Below are 20950 nucleotides of genomic sequence, written 5' to 3' on the forward strand. Positions count from 1 at the left end.
GTCTTACTACCAGGAGATTGTGACCTGAGCCAAAATCAAGAATCTGACACTAACCAACTGAGCCACCTAGGTGCCCTCCGTTGTGCTTTCAAGACAGATCTGAAGGGCCTGCCGGGGTCTCCGTGGCTGTGACGTGTGACCTCTGGGGGAATTGTATGAGAGGGGTCCGTCGTCCTGCTGCAGGCACACATGCTCCACAGCGAGAATCCGCAGGTAGTGGCGACCTCTGCCTCCCGAGAGCTCGGAGGTGTGCATCTCCTCCGATGCTGCGCTGTGGCAGGGGGGCTGCACGGTCGTTAACGGTCCTGCTTCCTCTTTTTATCACTTCAGATGATGCCTTACACTTTGGGTGAACTTTAAAACATCGTGGTCTCCAAATCTTTGGGCCTTTGACACGGAAGGTTTGTGTTCTTGTGCGTAAAGCCGGAGGGGAGGGCTTGTCTCTGGGTGCCAGGCTTTGGGTCCTGAGCCTGGAACACAGCCCCTGATGTATGGTGTTGCTTCCTGCAGGGTATTGATTGGTGGAAAGCAGGGTTATCCTACTTTTGTTCTTTGTCAAAGCATTTAGGTATAAGAACGAGAGAGCCCTGGCGTCATAGTGAAGGGAATGCACGTGCCCCTCACGTTCATGTGGTTAACTCTGCGTTTTGGGTTAACCGCATGTGGTTGTCTGAAGGCACGCCTCGGCACCCACTGCTGTGCGCCGTGGCCTTTGGTGCATAGCCCAGCTGGTGCGTCAGAGGGCAGGGGCCCTCCTGAAAAGTGGGAGGAAGGGGTCTCCCGAAGGCCCGTGGGGTGGGGCGTGCCGGTGCGGATGGCCTTTTCTCAGGTGGCAGTTGTAGGACCTGAGGCCTGGGGAAGCCCCGGGCAGGTGTGCAGGGCCGGACTTGGTGCCTCCTGTTTGTGGCACCACACATGCACGCGTGCCCACACGCACACACACGCACACACGCAGGGGCAGGGGCTCTTTTTCTCAGTTTGTTGCCTCAGCTTGTTCCTTCCCTCACCGAGTTCGTTGTGCCAGACTAAAACATCACACAGAGTTCATGTGCTTTTAAAGTCACCTATGAGTTTATTGGAAAATTGGCAATATATACATCATTTTAGAAAGTGGAAAACGAGGCAGAATGAGTTGGGAAATTCACTGTAGCATCATGAAGAAGTAGAAACGTATAGCCACTCCCGCGATACGTTTTTCCCTGGTGGAAATAAATTATGTGTATAAATAGCCTCTTGATGTTCGTGTGTCCTCGTAACAAATCACGTAGTTTTTACCTCGGGCACTTTAATGACAGGACTGGGAATGTTTTCTCCTGGCATTTTTTTCCCCCCAGTAACTGTTACTTACTTGAAAACATGCAGCAGAATTGTTAGCAAAACAGTTAAAGCAGTTTGTATTAGTACTAAGGTATTTATAAGAAAAGTATTTTTAAAGCTTTCCTATAAGATGGTGTACACCTAAAAGCTGTCTTTTAGTCTGTGTATTCCATGTGACATTTTACAAAAATGAAAGGCAGTTTAACTCATCAGTCTTAAGTGTATGAGTCATTTAAATATTTTTACAACCAGAAAGTAGAAGCACCTTTGAATATTCATGCTTAATATTTACAGAAACTGAAGTTGCAGTTTTTTCTTTCTTTTGTTCGTTTTTTATTTTTTTGTTTTTTTTTTTGTGTGTGTTTTTTTGAGAAGAAAAAAGAAACTGCATCGTAAAAAATTGACCAGATACAGTGAAGGCGCCAGTGGAGATTTGCTGCTGTTGCCACCTGCTTTGGGAGGCGTGTCTGCATCCCACGGGGCCCGGGCACTAGGACACCCGTGTTCTTTTCCGGAGAGTGAACACTCTGGCTGTGTCGCTCGGCTTCGTCTTCTTGGTCCCTTGCTGGGACTTCCCTGCATCCCTCGGACTTGTCCTCTTTTGCGCTCTGGGTCTGGGGTCACACTGAGCCTCCTGGTTCTCTGTGGCGCGGACTGTGGGTGCATCCTGCTGGCAGGTGGACTCTGGGGCCGTGGGCTCCCCGTCGCCCACCCGGACTGTCCCCGGGCTGTAGGCTGCCAGCTGGCAGAGGGCCACGGCCGCCGTCTGCTTCTGCTCGTCGCTGCTGTCCACCGCTGCGGGCTCCTGGGCCCTTGCGGGGGGTGTTGTTGGGGGCCGCGCGGTAGCGTCGGGGCTGTTGGGGTCTGTCTGCGCCTGCTCGGGCCCATCTTCGCCTCTGGGCGCATCGGGGTTCGGGGCGGCCGCGGCGGCCGGGTCTGCGCCTCGCAACGGGCGGTGGAATGGGGGTCTCGGGGGCAGGGCGTTGCAGGGGTCCTTCACCGACAGGTTCAGAGGCACGTCCTGCAGCTCTGCGAAGTCCTTGTACGCGGGGCTGTGCGTGGCTGGCGGAGCCTCTGGTTTCCTGGAGAGGTTCAGCGGGGCTGTCCGGGAGCTGTCCTCCGGGCCGGACGGTGTGGCCTCCGGGCCGGGGGAGGCACTTCCTGTCGCACCTGCACCCGCAGCGTCTCCGCTCGTGGCGTCCAGGCTGGAGGAGAGAGGCAGAGAGAGGCTTAATGGGAACCTTGCCCGGGAAAGCACCGCTCTAAGGCGCCGCGAGCCCGCACGCGCTTGGCTACTTGAGCACGACCCGGGACACGCTCCGGAGATTTTGAAAATGAAACTTTTCTTACCTCTTTGGAGACTCGTCTGTGTTCTCCAGAACCTGCGATTGTGGGCACTCTGTGCTCTTCTTGACAGGCCTGAAGGCCGTGAGGCCGTGTTCGGGCGGGTGGAGCCGTCCCGGGACGCCGGGGGCTGGCTTGTCCGAGAGGCCGCACGGCCCGGCACACGGCTGACTTGTCTGCGTGAAGTTGGTGGGACTCGGCCTTCCCGGGGAGCCCGTGGCCGCGCTTCCGGCTCGAGGGCTCATTTTGGTCCCCTCTGCGTCCCTCTGCTCATCTTTGGAGTGATCTTTAGCCTCGGGAGTTGGGCTCTCCTTCTCACACTCGGTGTGCTTTTTGTGGGTGCTGGAAGGACTTGACTTGGACGGACTCAGGGCCGGGTAGAGCAGGGCAGCTTCTTCCAGGAGGTGTGAGCTTTGATCTCTGGAAACACCTGCGACGGCCGGGAGTCTGAGACCGTAGGAGGAGAACGCAGACTCTGGTCTGTAAAACCCGTATGGAATGGGCAGGTTGGGATGGTACTGCTGGAAGAACCTGTAATGGTCGTAGGCCGAGGGGGGGTTCAGGTGCTTCGGGACCGGCCCCGGCGGAGGCAGCAGGTGCCTCTGGTCTTGGGCCCCGTAGACAGGCAGCAGGGGGGCATCGCACTCGGGTGAGTTCCCGGCGAGTAGGTAGGGCGAGTAGATGGTGGCCAGTCCGTGCTCAGTGTAGAAGTGCGGCGGGTACTCTGGGATCGCGGGGTGCACGTAAGGGGAAATGGCACTAAACCCCTTTGTAGAAGGGATTTTGTGTGGGAACTCGGGCGGGAGGAAAGGCGAGCCAGCCTTCCATGGGTAGCTGGGAGTGTGGAATGCAGACTTGGTGTGGAAGGCCGTGGCTTTTGCCGTGGGGTTGGGCAGCGCCAGCAGTTCGGGGGCCTCAGCGTGTTCTGGCCCCTTCAGCCTGTGCTCTCCTACTGGGACGAATGCCGAGGGCCGCACAATGCCTTCCAGGACAGGCTGGGTGCCCCGCGGGGCTTCTGGAGCTGGACTCGGGGGTGCAGCTTCCTCGTGGAGGGCAGGCTTCTGTCCTGGGCCCCTGTGGGGCCCACGTGCGTGCAGTTCTAGGTTTTCCTTCACGTCATCCTTGGTGAGGCTTTGCTGGAGCTTGGCATCAAAGTGTGGGAGCCCGTTGGCGACGGGTTTGGCGGAGGTGGGCTTTGCTGCCGAGTCTGCCTGATTGGTCTGCTTAGGGTCCAGAGAGTTGGATTTGGGGCACTTCGGGACTCGGTCCTGCTCTGACACTAAGGTGATGGAGTTTTTGCAGAGACCATACTTCATGTGGTTGAAAAGGTGTGACTTTTCATTGCAAGTGAAGGGACACTGGAAACACTTATACTTGAAGGGCTTTCCTGGAGGCCTTGGGATGTAATGTGGCTTTTTTGGTTTTCGCTCTTTGAGGAGACTCATGTTCTCTCCTGTGCTGTAGGCGCTGGTGTCCCCCTGGTCCGAGCACTGCCGGCTTCTGGCGAATGAAGGTCTCGCGGTTTTGTGGCTTCTCCTTTGTTTGCCTTCCAAGAGCTTCTATTTGCCGCCAGCTCCACGTGCCATGGGTCTGATGGGGGGCGTCCTGCTCATTGGGGCTGGGTGCTGCAACAGAGGAGCAGAGCCTTAGAGCCTTGACACTAGCTTAACAGTCAAGGAGGAACTAGCCCGGCTTCACAACAGGTCACCTGGGGTATAGGGGTCACCGCCCTTGTCGGTGCCCGGAGGTGGTGAGCACCGACTGCCCCCGACTTACAACCTGGCCGCCAGCCCCCACAACGTTCCTGTTTTCTCAAGTCTGACCTGGAAGAGTCTCGCCTTGGGGCCAAGAAGCATGTGGTGTGTCAGTGTCAGCTCTGAGGACACCTGTAGTCCTTTGAGTTTGGGGAACCTTTATCCTGTGACCTGAGGCCTTGGGTGCCAGGAGGTTGTGGCCTGAGGCCAGGTGACTGTTGAGACGCCCCGACCTCCGCTTGTGTCCCTGGAGTCTGTGGTTCCGACCTGACTGCGCTGACCGTGACTACCGGGGCCTGGCCTGTGTGGGACGCTCACATGGCTCCCTTAGAGCCGGGAAGGTCTGCGTGTGACATGTCGCCAGGGCTCCTTGACCATCCTGTCCTATTTAGTCATGCTGTGTTCTACACGTGGGCGCTTAGAAGAGAACGTTTAAATACGCAGTCCCACCCTACCGCTTCCAAAGTCAAAAGAAAAAGTCAGCTTTATCCGTGAGTAGCATTTATGCTGTCTCAGATACAAACGTTTAAGTGCTGTGTTTATGTTGACTCAGGTGGTTTTGAGATGCTATCAAGGTGAGTTTCTTAGCCCTGTGAGCGAACGAACCTTCTCCTTCACGGCCGTGTTTCTGCCGCCCACCTCGTGGTTCTCGCGCTCAGCCCATGCCCGCCTGGCCGGCACACACAGGTGGGTGTGGACAGCTGAGAGCTAGTCCGGCCCAGGGCCCCTGCCTGCCCTTCCTGGCCTTCCCTCCAAGTGGTGGTGCCTTTTGGACGGATGGTTGGACCGTGCTAGGCCACCATCCCAGCCTTTACCCCTTAGGAAGTGGGCCCCGGGTCGTCCTTGGCCAAGTGGCGGGCAGGGATGTGGGGGCCAGTGGGGCCCGTCACCTCCCCCAGGGCCCTGGGACCCCGCAGAGGCTGCAGGTGTCTCTGGCCTTTGATCCCTTCCCGCAGGGCCCTCCTATCCCGGATACCTGCCCCCTCCCAGGCTTAACCGGAGATCTCAGCCTGGTTTCCTTCAAGGCTGCTCCACACACCCCTGGGGCACTCTCTGCCTCATAACCCGAAACCGAGAACAAAGACGTGAGGTCTGGGAGGATCTCTCAAGGCCCTGGCGGCGTGGCTGGGTGCCCCGGACCAGCCCATGGAGTGACTGTGTCGAGGAGCAAGCGTGTGGGTGGGGAGGCTGGAGGGCAGCGGGCGGAGTCGGGCCCGCGCCTTCACGGGGAGCGCTTTCAGACAGCTTAAGAATAAAGTTAAGAGGAAATGATTTAACAAGACTGTTTTCAGTTGTAGTTTTGCTTTAAGGAATAGGCAAATGAGGTCAGTCCTGTGTCTCCTGAGCCTTTGTGGATAAAGCGTCACCTTCTAGACATCGGGGGTGCTAAAACTCTCAGCTGGAAAGCAGCCTTTTAAAAATGGTGAAAAACGTATGGGAAATTGAAGAGACTTGTTTTTACAAAATAAAACGTTTCTCTGAAATGCCTTCCTTGCGATCCCACACACTGCGATGAGGTCATCGGTGGTGTGGGGGGGGGGCAGGGGAAGCAGGTGGGGTGTGGGTGTTCACTGGGATGCCTTAGATTTCTGAGAGAGCTTTCTGATTTTATTCTTAGCAAACTGGTTTCTCTACTCATTTATTCATATTCCTTAAAAACATAAAGAAGCGCTCCCCCTACCCCCAGATGGACTGCCTCTGTTAACCGGCTTCATCATCGTCCCTTGCTTCTAGAGATGCCTGCTTATTGAGAAGTACTGGGAAGTACTTTCTGCCCATGTCTGTGGCCCTTCTGTTGAGTTTCTGCAGAGCAGTAGTGGTGAGGCATGTATTTTGGGTGAGAAACGAGACTTTTGGCTGCCCTGTGACTGGCAGGGGGTGGGGGGGTTGTCCTCAGAGCCTGGGGGGGGGGTGCACATTGACTCACCTTGCCTGTTCCTGCCCTCCCGCTACACAGCTGCAGGAGCTGCAAAGGCAGTGTCAGAGCCCAGCTTGTTACACCGGTAAGCAGAGCTCTGCGTCTTTCTAAACTTCCCCTCTTATTAGAGGGAAAAACGTGAAATAACTCTTTATGAGTTCAGCCCATACCTCGGGGGGGGGTAGGTATGCTCTGGGCTATAAAAGCACAATTTCCTTGCCGCCCGTCAGGAAGCGATTCCAGCCAACCTGGGCCAGCTAGATAAGTCAGCGGGCGTGTACCGGCACGTCTCACCATGCTCCCTGGTTCTGAAGGCGTGAGAACCTCTGCAAGTCAGGTTCCCATGATTGTATAGGATATGTTATGGCAAAGATCCGAAAAGTGATTTCATCACTAGCTAGAAGCATCATGATCAAAATGATGACAGTTGCAAAACTTTATCAAGTGTGAGCCCAGAGTATAGCACTGAGAGTGGACACAGATGCAGCGCCGCCAGCATCCCAAACCCCAGGCGGTGGATGAATGAAAAGTTCCCTCAGGATTTAAGAGAATGATTCAGATGCGTTCTACGACGATGCGTTAGTTTCAGGAGCAGTATTATTTAGCACCACTGATACTTTTAGGCAAACATGGAGAAAAACCTATATTATATTGATCGAACATCTCTAGGAGGTAGTTTATGTACTTAAGTTACCTTAGCGTTACCTGGATGAAAAACTTGGGCACTAATTGGTTTTATGTTAATATATACTTTTTTCAGTTTAATGATGTCATGTGTAAAGTTCTTGTCTGAATTTTTGTTCTTTGTTTGGTTAGCATACAGGGACAGTAAATCACTTCTCTGGGGATCATGCCAGCGCCCTAGGGGGTGAGAGCGTCCAGGGCGCTGACCTGTGGGAAGGGAAGCCTGCGATGGACTCACAGGTGCAGTAGTGTTAGTAACTTTGGGTAAACTGACCTCTCAGGTTGCACAATTCACTAATTAAAACAAGGGAGCACAGCTGCTTCAGATGCCGATGGAGACGGGCGTATTCACTTGGTCGTAAAAATGCAATAATATCAGAGAAATAGGTGGGACAAAACTGAGGCTATTGTAAGCGCTTGAAGGGGACAGCCCATAGCGTGATGTCAGTGAGTTCTCCTGCCCCAGGGACGTTTACGAGGATGAGGGAACTCAGCCTGACTGCCCAGGACCTCGTCAGGCTCGCCCTCTGCAGGGACGTGGTGTGCGACCGTCTCTGCCAGGCCAGCTTGTATCTGCTGGACTTGATGCTCGCTGGCAGCTGCCGGTGTTAAATATTCTGAAAAAAGGGTATTGTTGCCAAAACAACACAGTGGAGAACTAATGGTAGTAAGTTTGGATTTGCATTGGGAGGTGAGGCTTTTCTAAGGGTGGCTGGAGGGGGTTCACATGGCCTGTTCCTGGGGGTGCGGGTCTTTCTCGTTGATCTGCATCTGGAGAGCTGCTCATGACGCAGGACCCCTTTAATTTGGATTCTGTTAGAGAACTGCAGGGTTAGCACGTCTTAAAGTCCAGGTGTTAGTGTGGCCCTAAACGGAGGGCCATGTGTTTACTCTTGATCTGCGGGACGTGCTGGTAGCTGCCCTTCAGGCACCTTCCCTCCCTCCCTCAGGGTGGGGTCAGGGTGGCTGTCACTGAAATGCAGGGTCAGCTCTGCGCTCTGCCTGCCTCTGTGGCGTCCCTCGTGGAGTCTTGTCAGACTGAGTGGCCGTCTGAGGGGGAGAGACCGCGGGGGTGGTGACCTAAAGCTACACACACGGGGCCCGTGCGAGCTTCCAGAAGTTGTCCTGTTTTACCCAAAGATGGCCATTTGTGACATCAGGCATTTTAAACATCTGCTGGGGTTGAACTGATGTGCTTTTTTGCCTTGGAAAGCGCCGTGAGCCAGCTGCGGCCGCCGCATCTCTGCTGCGGGGCTCCTGCTCATAGGCCCGCGGTGTCTGGGCATAACTGCCCACACAGCACTTTGAGCAGCCTGTGGTTTCGGTTGGCCACAGGGTTTTGTTTGCTTGTTTTTGAAGTTCTAAATTTTTTTTTTTTTTTTTTTTATTTATGATAGTCAGAGAGAGAGAGAGAGAGAGAGAGGCAGAGACACAGGCAGAGGGAGAAGCAGGCTCCATGCACCGGGAGCCCGACGTGGGATTCGATCCCGGGTCTCCAGGATCACGCCCCGGGCCAAAGGCAGGCGCCAAACCGCTGCGCCACCCAGGGATCCCTGAAGTTCTAAATTGCCAATGCGCTTTCGATAGGTTCCTAAGTGTGGACAGTTAATGGACTTGCCAGTTGTTAGGATAAAGCGAGTGGCTGGCATGTTTAAAAAGTTTCTAAGGAGTTTGAAATCCAAAAAACAGCCAAGAGAAAAATATTTTTTTTTTTTTGAACTTTGATAGGACACAATAGAGGTAATTACAACTTAGGTTTATGGGACACTGCTGTGACGGGCTGGCTGAGTACGCTTGTCATGCGTGTTGCCCTGAGAGCTGAACTAATGCCGTAATGGTCCCTTCGGTGCTGTCCGGCTGTCTGGCAGGGAGCCTCGTCAGGTAGAGCGTTTTGAAGGGCATGCTATAATTACAATATTGTGATGTGGCGTTATTGCATAACCCAAGGACACGCCATTGTCGCCTACCCACTGGGGTGTCGCAAGAACGAGATTTGTGAGTTTTACTCCAATTGAGCTTTTCCAGTGATTAACCGCCACTCCCTCCCTGACTCTTGGTTCTTCATAGCAAAGGATAAACTTCAGGACAACCATGACCTCCGGAGAAAGACAGTTTTCTAGAATGTAGTTTGGAAGAATGGATGTGGGAATAAAACCAGGGCTCTTTCTAGTTTCAGCCAGAGATCCTAAGTTACAGACACACGCTCTTCCTAGTAAGTGTACACAGCCTGTCACCCAGCAGGGCCAGTGCCCAGCGGCGCCCTGCCTGCCTCCTTCATCCCGAATAATACCAGTTCGAGGCTTTGGGAGGACTCAGTTAATGCAAAATAAAGATAATAAACGTAGACAGAGTTTGCTTAAATGAAGTCTGACTTTGGTCAGACTTGGCTGGTGGGCCAATAATTGTCACAACAGATTTACGAAGACTTTTGTAAGGGGAAAAAAAACCCTTTTTGTATATTTCAGAATCCTCTTTGGTTTTGTTCTTTTTGTTTTGGTAAGCACGTGTCAAGACAGTACTTATTTTAAACTCCAAGAAGTTTAACCGTAAATTCAGCGATTGTCTAAACACACCTACATAGGTGTTAACATGTGTCTGTACATATATGTGACTTTATGTTGAAATTTTCTAGAGCTTTAAGGAGCAGAGAAGCACTTAGATACATTTGAGTTTTAGTTTAGATTTTCTGTAGAAATGAGGACTTAATTTCCGAATAAACTTGTTCGTACTCTTAGAATAAAGCGTCAGCCTTATTCAAGTTCTGTGCTAATGGTTTCCCTTTCCAGCAGTGCACCTGCTGGGTCCTGAGTAATCGTCAGAGGACAGAGCAAGGCAGAGCAGATCCCGGGCAGGTGGTTCCCTGAGCCACATAGTTAATTCGAGATACATCTGAGAGCAGTTTTGAAAGAAAACTTGAATCCGAGAAGGAGTACTCACCGGAGACGGGCAATGCCGGGCAGTGCTGGGAGCGGCTGGTCGGGAGCCGGGGCTGGCGGTGCCCGAGAGCAGGACCTGTTCTCACGCTCGCTCGCCGGCTGAAACTGGAGCCGGCTGTTCCAGTGGGAGGGGTTTAAGTGTAGGAGTTGAGCCCTCGGGGCGTAGAGATGCACCTGATATTCCTCCCGCCCGCAGCTACGATTCATGTGTTTGCACCCACCGAGCTGCTTAGCAGCAGTGTCGCCAGCCACCCGCGGGCTGTGAGCCAGGTGCCCCCAGGCACCGCTTGTGTGCCTCACGGGGAAGCACCCTGCGCGGGTCAGCGAGTGACTGGGGGGGCTGCCCCGGCCGTCCTGCGGGTAGGGGAGAGAGGGACAGGCGTGGGTGGGATGCCACAGTGCTGGCTGTTGTCACACACACACACACACGGCGCGTGAGATCTTTAGAAGCTCCAGCGTGTGTGGCGGCAGGCACACCCGAGAGTGGCTCCTCGGAGGCCACGCTCCACGGTGGCCTCGCCCCGGAGGGTCTGCGCGAGCCTTTTATCTTGTTGCCTTTCCCTCGTCACCCTGTGCCTGGGAATCTGCCTGCGTCCCCCTCGCGGGGGTGGGGGTGGGGGGTGGGGGGACCTCAGCCACCCGGCTGCAGGGGCCTGCCGGCGCACGTCGGGGCCGGCACGGAGCACCCAGCTCGCCGCAGGGCGGCTGCGCTGCTGCTGGGAGGTGGCCGTGTGCCTCTCACTGCCCTGGTCTTACGAATAACCAAGACGCTGAATTTTTGAGCAGGTTTATCTCCCTCCGCGCTTAAACTGCTTGCTGTTCAACCCGTGGCTGCTAGTGAGGCTGGAATGAGATGTGCGTTTGGGGACAGGGAAAAGAGGCGGTGGCAGCTGGGTTCAGCGGCCCCGTCACGCGTGGCACATCTGGCACGGTGGTGCAGGGTCAGGCTTGCCAGGCCAGATGCTGTGGGTTTCTAATTTTAATTCAAGGCTTAAGATTTTACTTTGTTTTATGTTTATATTGAATTCTTAAAGAAACATTTTAGTTTTGTTCAAATTAGGTGTTTGTATAACTTAAAGGGTGAAAAAATAGTTCTCTAAGTCTCATCACAAAACACTCTAGTTCATTGCTGTTCCTCTTACCTGTGGCTGGGTAACGAGCACCCCAGACTGTGGTGGCTTCAAGGACCGCTGTTTTAGTTCCTCTCGGGACTCCGTGTGGGTCCGGAGTGTGGGCCGCCTCCGTGGGCATGTGCTGCGTCGGTGGGGCCCTTTGGTATGGAGCTGGCCTGGAGCGTCCTCCGTAGTGCCATCCGCCTTGTGCCCTGGAGGGGATGCTGAGTCCTCCTCCATGTGGTGTCACATCCCGGACCCCCCACAGTGCGGTTGATGAGGCACCTCTTGTGTCCTGCTTGACCTGCCCAGACTGGAGGGGATGGCACAGGCCCCAGGTCTCCGTGGGACACTCGGACCACTGCCCGCCCCCACCCCACCCCCCCCGCTGTCTCTGCAGCACTGGGACTTGTTCTTAGCTGAGTATTTTGGTGTTTACGTCCTTGATTCCAAATAACATTCCTGTTGCTACCTCGTCCCCTCCACCCACTTCCCCCGGCCAGTTTGGGTGCTGTCTGCTGACTTCTCCTGTGCCCTCTGTGTCCTCTGACCCCGGGCTTGCCTCCCCATCATCCTGGGGTCTCCTTTCCTCTCTCCTGTATCGAAAGCCTGCTTCCTGGGTCTCATCTTCCCTCTTGCAGTGACCCTTTACGTTGACACGGAGCACACCCGTGTGTCGGCTCCTGGGAAAGCGTGCAGGAGAGGCAGATTTGCAGAGACGCGGGGGGTAGAAGGGGTGATGGCGTCTCTGTTGTGTCTGGCTGGGTATAGAATCCTGGGTCAGAGCCTTCACCCTCGGTTTTCAAGGTGCTTTGCTCCGCGCGTAGCTGTCCGTGTTGCGGCTCACGAGTGCCTGCCCCACTCTGAGGTCCTGGTTCTTTCCCTCCAACATTTTGATATGAATGATTTTTAGAGGGAGAGTGCACGTGAGCGGGCGGTGTTGGGGCGAGGGGGCAGGAGAGCGGGGGGCTCGATCCCACGACCCTGACATCGTGACCTGAGCCAGAACCAAGAGTCAGACGTTGAGCTGGCTGAGGCACCGGTGCGCCCTGGCACGAGTGGTGTCAGACGCACAGGTGAGTGATGCGAACCTGACATGTGGATTCTGTGATGAATTGTTGCTGTATCTGCTTCATCACGGAGGCCTCCCAGGGGGGCCTCGGTCCGGGGTGGCTGGTTCCAGGGCTCCACATCTTGGCGTGTCCCCTCTGCCGAGTGCAGTTCCTCCCTTTCAGAGAAGAACTATACGCAGATGGTCAGTGGCACGCCCGCTGTCATGTCCGGAGCACCGCTGGTGTGGCGGGGTTTCTTCCCTCAGAGCCAAGTGTGTCCTCTTGTAGAATTTTATGCAGGCGGTGACTCCCGACCCTCCTCCTGATCCTCTTTTTCTGTTTCCGGAGTGTTCTCTGCCAACTGTCCTGTAGGTGCTGCTTCTCTGCTGCCATACTTTTCGGTTTCTAAGTGTTCTAGCGCTGCCTCCGGAGTGTCTTACTCTTAGACGTCGTCGCAGTGGCTTGTTTCTCTGAGGGTTTTAACAACGGTTGGGGCAGGTGGGGCATCTCTGCCCCCGCACACAGCGTCTCCTTCATGTCTCGCACCTCCCGGGACGCAGCTATTGCCCCGGCTGGCGGGGGGTTCCAGGGGTCTGCTATTCGGCGGCCCCCTCGTGCTCCTTGTTCCCCCCCCCCCCCCCCCCCCCGCGACGTTACCACGAGCCTCGCAGGGACCCTGTGTGTGGCCGGGGGGGAGGGGGGTATCCGGGTTGGCTCTCTTGTTCTGAGGTGGGGCCTCCAGCCTCCTGGGTGTCCCGTTCATTCCCCCCCCCCCCCACCCCGGCCTTCCCCGTCCTCCTTGACCCTGTTGTTTCCGCCTGATAAGGGAAGGCACTCTCTGCCATCGCTGGCGGGATTCCCCTGGCCGTTATCGTGCGTGTTCGGTCTCCCCGCTGCCCAGGAATCCCGTGACTAGGTTTCTGACCAAGGTTGAATCTTGGGGAAAGAGCACGGGCCCAGCAGCTGGCCCGGCAGGTGCCCCGCCCCCACCTGTGCGGCCCCCTGCTGGGCCCCCTACCTGCGTGTCTGCGGTTTATCACCGTGGCGGCCGTGCTCGCGGCCATGAGGCCGGTTTGCAGGGTCGGCGCGGAGAGGAAGAGCCGCGTGGCTGACGTGGCCCGGCCTGGAGGGCGCGGAGCAGGACAGAGCGGGCAGGGGCAGGCTGTGCAGGCCGAGGAGGCGCCTCCCCGTGAGGTGCATGGGGTCAGATCGGGACCCAGTGGCCCAGGACTTCAGTGGGGTGGCGGGCGGGCCCTGGACCTCCGGGTTCTGAGCGGGGGCGGGGCGGTGCCAGGGTTGCGGCTGCTGGGGGGGGGTCGTGACAGGCCTCAGTTCACCTGCGGCGTCAGAACTTGGCCCCTGCTCTAGCGGGGAGTGTGCTCGCCTGCCCTCCGCGCCCTGGGCAGCCGGGTCACCCTGTCCCCATCCCACCCCTTGTCCAGCAGCGCGGGCCTTGCCCAGCGGCTCTTCCGTTTGCTCCCTCCCGGCCTAGTGGTTACTTGGCGCGGCCTGCGTTCCCCTGCCAAGGGCCGCCCGAGGGCCCGTGACGTGCCCGTGTCCCTGTGCGGCCTCTGGGGAGGGAAATGCAGCGCTTCGGTTTTGGACCTTGTAAGTACGTGGTGGCTGTGTCCGCCTGGCACTCCTCGGGGCCGCAGGCGCTCTGCAGGCGGGATTCCGGGCGCCCTGGCCGTGGCCACGATGACCCTCGTTAGGTCTCCAGGCAGCAGATGCCCCGCGAGAGCCTCAGTGCCCAGGCTGCATCCCAGGGCCGAGCGGGACGTGACGGGGCTCAGGCCCGCGGGGCACGGGTGCTGAGACCGGGGGCCCTTCCTGGCCGGCTCCCAGCTCCCGAGGGCAGGGCCGCGTCGTGTCGTCCACGCCAGCACGCGGGCATGTTTCTCGGGGTTTCTTGAGTGTAGTTTCCAGCGGGAGCCCCCTAGTGAGAATCCCGTCCAAGGGGCCTAGTGTGACCTCCTCGGGCTCCCGAAGCCTTGGCCCTGGGGCTGCTGCCAGGCACGGACATTTGCTCCTCGCTGCAGTCTCGGTGCTGAGAGGGCTGTCCCTGCGTGGCTGAGCTGTGCTGCCAGCACCCGCCTCCGGCCTGGGGTCTGTGCGGCCCTCGTTCTGCAGACCCAGGGGACAGGCTGTGTCTCTGCAGGTGCAGCGACCTCCTAGGTTCTCTGGGGGGCTTGACGGCCCGTCAGCCTGGGATAGGAGTCTGGGCCCTGTCTTCTGGGATCAGGAACCCAGCAAGGAGTTGCCGGCACCCTGACCTGGGCCCGCGGGTACCAGGCTGTGCCCCTAGGAGGCAGGCCGGTGGTGGGCTCCGGGGGCCTCGGGGGAGTGCAGCAGCCTTTGGGGTCTTCTCCTGCCCCAGTGTGAGCGCTTGGCCCCGTGAGGCTGAGCTCGGGAGCACGGAGTCCCCGGCGGGGTCTGCTGGGGTTTGGTTTCTCATGGTGACGGAACCGGGAACGCCGGGGGAGTTGCACTTCGGCAGAGTCAGGTTAGTTTGGCCGTCTCGTGAGATAGGCCGGGGCAGGTGGAGCATCGGGAAAGTTCTATTGTGAGACATTCATTTTCCTTTGATGAGTAAGTCTGAGATGTGTAAGGTGCTGCCCGAATTTTAATTTGATGCTTATTCCAGTATACCACCGCGTGGATTTTTGTGGAACTGGGGCGACTTTGGTTTTGGAGGCGAGCACACGGCCCGTTTTCCGGCCAGGCTGCCTGGCGGATGGGAGCAGTGCCCTCCACCTGGGACAGGGGCTGCCGCGGGGTCCCGGGCTCCTCCCTTTTGGGGCGCGGGCAGTGGCAGCAGACTGTACGGTGGCCCCGAGCCGGCGGCGGAAGCTCTGTGTCGGTTTGTTTAGATGCTGCCCCCCCCCCCCCCCCCCCCCCCCCCCCCGGCCCCCTCCAGCCTCCGTGTCTGAAGTGAAACCTGAAACCTTGAGCTCTGGCCTGTTTGTCTTGGGTTGAGATTCCAGGGTGTGAGCGGGGGCTGAGCTGGCCAAGCGGCGAGCATGAGACTCCCGCAGTTTCCCCCCACCTTCCCGCCCTCTCCCCACCCTGCAGTGGGGTGTGGAGGTGTCTCGCGTGCCCCTTGCGCTTCTCCAGGAGAGGGGAGGCCCCTTCCTCTGCCCTGGGCTGTGACCCTGCGGGCGGCCTATCCGGGAGGAGGAGCGAGAAGCCATCACAGGTTCCCTTTTCTCGTGTTTTCTCCTGCTGCGGGCCCGCGTGGACCACGCTGGCAGGTGAGGGCTCCTCCTCTGCACCCGCGCCCCCCGGACCCCCGTCACCCACTGCTCTCTGCCGGGTCCCGAGTCGGCAGGTCTCAGGCGTGGCAGGCAGGCGTACTCTGGTATTTCCAGACGTTGGTTTCTGTGACCGCCCATGGCTTCCCCGGCTTCCGTCCCTGCTGCTTGTCTCTGCCCGACACACCTCTAGGTGCTGGGGCCTCGAGCTCCTGGGCTTCTGGTCCTTTGTCGCATCTGCAGACTGTCCCTTCCCTCACAGCTCTCCGGTGTGATGGAGGGTGAGTCCTTGGTGCTTGTTTTCAGCGGGCGTGAGCTGCTCCCACCCTGTGGGGCGTACGTGGCGTGCATGTGCGCTGCTTCTTCAGGGCCCTGGTGAGCGGCCTGCAGGGGGCCTGAGGCCTGCCCCTCGGCCTGGGCCCCCCCCACCGCAGACCGTGTGCGTGGACAGCCCACCCCGGGGGCTTTGTCTTGTCATGGGAGCCTCTCTGCTTTTTCTAGGACCCCCTTCCCCCCGGGAACAAATGCCCTGTCAGCAGCCCTGGGGGTCCTGCCTGCGAGACCCCGGGGTTGTCAGGGTCTCGGGGCCCGAGGTCATCTGTCCTGAGTCTGCCAGTAGGGTCGGTGCTGTTCCCGGGCACGCCGGAGGGCATGCTTGCTGGCAGTGTGACGGCGGTTCACATGAGCCCTTACTGAACCCCTGATGTGTTCCGAGCAACTAGAGGAGTTCCGAGTCCTCAGTCACCCCGGGCCGCGGCGTTCAGAGGTGAACGCTGGAGCCCGCCTCTGCTGCTTCCTCCCCGAGCCCGTGCAGAGCTTCCCTTGTGGGATGCCGCGCTTGCTGCTGTGGCTTCGCATCGCGCTGGCTGAGCGAGGGGGGCCTCGCCGGAGTCCCCTGCCCGCTGGGTCTGCGAGAGGGACGCGCCGCCCGTGTGCCCGGGATGCTGGTCCTGGGGAGGCGGCCCTTCTCTCTGCACCCTGGCTGCCTGGTGGCACCTTGCCCCCCGCCCCCCCGCCAGGCTCCGCCTCTCTGGGCTCAGGGGGCCCCTCCCTTGCTGACACCAGGCCCTGCAGCAGAGGCGGAGGGGACGGGCAGACACTCACTGGTCGCTTGGGTGGCGTTAGCGCTGAGCCTGGGTGGGTTGGTGTGTTGCCTGCGTGAGCCTTGGCTGACACGGGTAAATAGTACTTTAGGCCGTGAGCTGCCTGGACTGCCAGGCCTTTAGGCTTGGACTTCGGGGGGTGGATGAACAGATCATCTCCTACCTGTCGAAGGTCAGGGAGGGAACAGTGGTAGGAAGCACGTGTTTAGACGACAGACATGATAGACTCGGTTCCCGGCTTTGTGCAGAGCTCTGCAGCCGGCCCCCCAGGGGTGCGCGGTTCTGAGACCTGAGGAGGCCCCCGCGTCGCACGCTTCCTGGGCCATAAGACACGTCTCAGGACATTTCAGACTCTGCTGCGCAGACTGCATGCTTTGACCATAAAACGGTGAAATTAAAATTCAGATATAGAAGATAAAGGTAAGACATGAATTTTTAGTTTGAAAACACAGATTTCTAAGTAACACATGAATCAATTAAGAAATCCCCAGTAACTTTTGTTTTCTTCCTTGATTGGCTCCACACCCAGCCTGGAGCCCAACATGTGGCTTGAACTCATGGTCAAGGGTTGGACACCCAACCGACTGAGCCGCTCAGGTGCCCCCCAGTAGTAACTTTGCAATACAAATTTAAAGAAAGAAATGACCAGTAACAAAATTATTACCTATGACAACTTTAGGGATGTGGCTGCTGCGTGTTTGAAGGGGAGCGTAAAACCTTGAGCAGGAGCTATGGAACCGTGGCCCGCGGGCCTGGTCCGCCTTGGCCTGCTTTTGTATGGCCTTGGAGCCAACGGTGGCTTTTCCTTTTTTATACTTAAAAACAAAACAAAACTGCCTGTGGCCTGCGGAGCTCAAACACTCATGCTCTGGCTGACCCTGCCTTGAAAGTTGTAACCAGGGCAGCCCGGGGCTCAGCAGCTTAGCGCTGCCTTCAGCCCGGGTGTGACCCCAGAGTCCTGGGATCGAGTCCCGCGTCGGGCTCCCTGCGTGGAGCCTGCTTCTCCCTCTGCCTGTGTCTATGCCTCTCTCTCTCTCTCTCTCTCTGTTTCTCGTGAATAAATAAATAAAATCTTAAAAAAAAAAAAAGTTGTAGCAGCAAACCAGAAAGGGCCCCAGCTGAAGCAGAGGGGATGAGATGGGATGGGGCGGGAGCAGCCAGCCAGGCACTGCTGGGCACGCAGAGAGAGGGCAGCACCGGGAGACGGTGACCTTCCGGCTTGCTTAGGGGACAAGAGGCAGAGTGACCAGACCGTCGTCGGGCAGTGACGTGTGCACCGTGCCGACTAGAAGTGACGCGGTGGGAACATCTTTGCAGGTGAGTTTGGCAGCTTAGACAGAGTAGACGTCCCTACAGAAATACAATTTACCAAAACTGAACAAGTAGAAGTAGAAAGGTGACTTGTCTGTGCCTTAGTATCCTTATTTATGAATATAAATATACATACAATCGGGATAGTAGAGGCCCAGCTTCTCGGGGTCCTTTAGAAATGGTTCTGTTGAGATATAACGTACGTTCTCTACGGGTCACCCATTTACCGTGTACAGATCAGTGACATTTAGTGTGATCTGTGCAGCCATCACCGACATTAGCTCTAGAACTTTCTTCACCCCAGAACGGAGTCCCACACTTCTTCATAGTCCCCCTGACCCCCCATCTCCCCGCGCCCTACACAGCACCGACCTATTTCCTGTCCCTTGGGATCTGCCTCTTCTGGGTGTTTCTCCTACACAGGGTCGTACGCATGGGCCCGCTCTCCAGGTTCCCCGTCTGTGGCACGTGCCAGTGTTGTTTCCTCTAGCGCTGAAGAACATTCCGTCGTGTGGAGTGCTAGTTTGCTTGGGCTGCCATGACAAAATACCCAGACTGGGGGCTTAACAGAAACTTACTCTCTCAAGGTTCTGGGGGCTAGAAATCTGGGCTCGGTGCTGGTGGGGCTGGTTGCTGCTGAGGCCTCTCACTGGCTTGCGGCGGCCGCCACCTCCCCAGGTCCTCGCGGGGTCGCCCCTCCGTCTGTGCCCTGATCTCTTCCTAAGGACACCAGTCACGGTGGATTACGTTCCACCCATAGGGCTCGTTTCACCGTAATTAACTCCTTTTTTTTTTTTTTTTTAAGATTTTATTTATTCATGAGAGACACAGAGACACAGACCCAGGCAGAGGGAGAATCGAGAATCAGGCTCCATGTGAGGAGCCCGATGCGGGATTTGTCCCGGGTCTCCAGGGTCAGACCCTGGGCTGAAGGTGGCGCTGAGCCACTGAGCCACCCGGGCTGCCTGATGGATTCTATTTTGTTGTTCGTGACAACAATGGTGAAAGGACTCTTAGGGTCCAGTCTGTTTCTGCCCCATCTTAATGTCATCCCTGCTTGCTTCTGGTGAGTGTGTTCTCAGTATATCTTTTTTTTTTTTTTTTTTTTAAGATTTTATCCATTTATTCATGAGACACACAGAGACACAGGCAGAGGGAGAAGCAGGCTTCGTGCAGGGAGCCCGATGGGGGACTCGATCCTGGGACTCTGGGATCATGCCCTGGGCTGAAGGCAGGTGCTAAGCCCTGAGCCACCCGGGTTGCCCTTTTTTTATTTTTCCCCAGTATATCTTCTTTTATTCTTTAATCATTTTACATTCCTAGATTTTAGGTACATGTCAGACCCAAACCTCCACTCGTTGATTTTTAGTTGGTGAGTTTACTCGGTTAACATTTAATCTAAGTACCGAGATGTTTGGATTTGGGTCTATTGTCTTATTTATTTATTTATTTTTGTCTTTTGTATCACTTTTTGTATACTTAAAATTCATTTTTTTGTGTGTCCTTTTCAGAATATGGTTTCTCTTAGATACCCCCCCCGTCCTGTTCCACATCTTCCCTGCCTATGGAGTTAGAAGTTATATATTCTCTTGCTCTTCTTTCTTTTTTTTAAAAAAGAAAAATTTGTTAGAGCATGAGCAGGGGGAGTGGTGGAGGCAGAGGGAGAAGCAGACTCCTCGATGAGCAGGGAGCCCGATGTTGGACTCAGTCCCAGGACCCCGGCCAGCATCATGACCTGAGCTGACGCTTAACCGACCGAGCCACCCAGGCACCCCCCCGTTTCTCTTCTTTAATGATAGTCTTCAGATTTGTATCATGAATATTTAAAGTCAAAAGAATACACCAGAGATGGCCACATCTCAGCTGACGTGTTGTGATCGTCAGGTTTTGGATTCTGTCCTTTTGTTGAACATTACACGTTATTATCTTACAGGCGGTCCTTGTTTAGATGTTCCTGCTTCTGACTCCTTGCACCTCAGAACTCTCCGCTCATGGATAATGGTACTTCTTTTAGGTTTTTTAGAAGTTCCTCCGCACAGGTGTCTTAGTAGCAATTACATCTCAGGTATTCTTTGTCTGAAATGTCTTCTGAACTCTCATTCTCGATGACAGTTGTGTTATGTGCCAGCCCGGACCGAAGGCGGGCTTCCTGCAGCCGCCTCCTCTGGCACCGGTGCCCTCGGTCGCCTGGGACCAGTCGAGTGGTGGGTCCTTCAGGGGAGCCCCCTCTTCTCTGTGGCTACTTTTTGGAGCTTCCTCTGTTTTTCACGCTTTGTAGTTTCATCATGGTGTGTTAGGTGTGGACTTGTTTCTGTTGATCTTGTTTTATGTAGCCTTGCTTTCTAGATCTCTTTTCTGTTGATTCTGGAAAATTCTCATTCTTCGCAATTCTCTTTTCCTAGTTTTTCCTTCCAGACTCTGATTAGACCCTTGTCAACCTCATTCTGTTTTCATACTTTCTGTCTTTTCTCTCTTGAGGTTTTCACTTGATCAGACCCTCCCATCTCTGTCAGAGCAGACGTCTGTCTTTGATTCTAGTGAGCACGTGTCTGTTATGTACCTTGGGGTATAAACACTGCTGCCCTTCCCCGCCTGTTGGCTCCAGGACTGAATTTTCAGGGGAGGAAGGCAAAGGCATTTTTTTTTTTTTTTTTTGGCAAAGGTATTTATTCTTTAAAAAAACATTCGTATTGTGTTGTTGTTTTAATTGAGGTAAAACTCACATCATAAAATTAACTCCATTTTGGAGTCAACGGCGTGGTAACGTTTGGTAATGTACTCTGTTGAACAGCTGTCATTCTGTCTAGTTCCAAGACCTTTCCTTTTTTTTTTTTTTTAAGATTTGTTTATTTATTTTAGAGCGAGTGAGGGGAGGGAGGGGGAGACTCTCAGGTAGACTCCCCATCGAGCTCAGAGTCTGACGGGAGGCGGGATCCCGCAACCAGTGAGGTCATGATCCAAGCCAAAATCACAGGTAGGACGCTTACCTGACTGAGCCGCCCAGGCGCCCGTGGTTCTAGGACCTTTCCTCACCCTAAGAAGAATCTGGTGCCCATTTCCTGTCACTGTCATTGTGCCTCCACAGCCCCTAGCAAGTGCTCATCTGCGGTCCACGTTTGCAGACGTACTTATTCTGGAAATCTCACATCAGTGGGATCCTAATGACAT

General features: G+C 55.9%; 2 protein-coding genes across 5 annotated transcripts in view; one reads left to right on the top strand and one right to left on the bottom strand.

Annotated features, from left to right (window-relative positions):
• The window catches only part of TBCD (tubulin folding cofactor D), a 138424-nt gene that overhangs the window by 42096 nt on the left and 75378 nt on the right, over positions 1–20950 (top strand). The window lies entirely within an intron of this gene.
• ZNF750 (zinc finger protein 750) lies at positions 1050–13355 on the bottom strand. 3 transcript variants are annotated; one of them, XM_077854749.1, is made up of 4 exons: positions 11096–11404; positions 9955–10068; positions 2668–4286; positions 1050–2522 (listed from the first exon to the last, which is right to left on the bottom strand). In XM_077854749.1, the coding sequence occupies exons 3-4, from the start codon at positions 4104–4106 to the stop codon at positions 1808–1810; spliced, it is 2154 nt and encodes a 717-aa protein (XP_077710875.1). In that variant the 5' UTR covers positions 4107–4286; positions 9955–10068; positions 11096–11404; the 3' UTR covers positions 1050–1807. The 3 variants fall into 3 exon arrangements, with proteins under 3 accessions (XP_077710875.1, XP_077710878.1, XP_077710876.1); XM_077854752.1 differs by lacking the exons at positions 9955–10068; positions 11096–11404 and adding an exon at positions 13136–13355; XM_077854750.1 differs by lacking the exon at positions 9955–10068.

This window comes from Canis aureus, chromosome 16 (assembly GCF_053574225.1).
Source record: "Canis aureus isolate CA01 chromosome 16, VMU_Caureus_v.1.0, whole genome shotgun sequence".
Taxonomy (NCBI): domain Eukaryota; kingdom Metazoa; phylum Chordata; class Mammalia; order Carnivora; family Canidae; genus Canis; species Canis aureus.

Bases quoted from the DNA above. Each gene is read 5' to 3' on its own strand.
- ZNF750 (XM_077854752.1), bottom strand. From the start codon at position 4,106: ATGAGTCTCCTCAAAGAGCGAAAACCAAAAAAGCCACATTACATCCCA. The intron at 2,523-2,667 runs GTAAGAAAAGTT...TCTCTCCTCCAG, and splicing joins ACAGACGAGTCTCCAAAGAG to CCTGGACGCCACGAGCGGAG.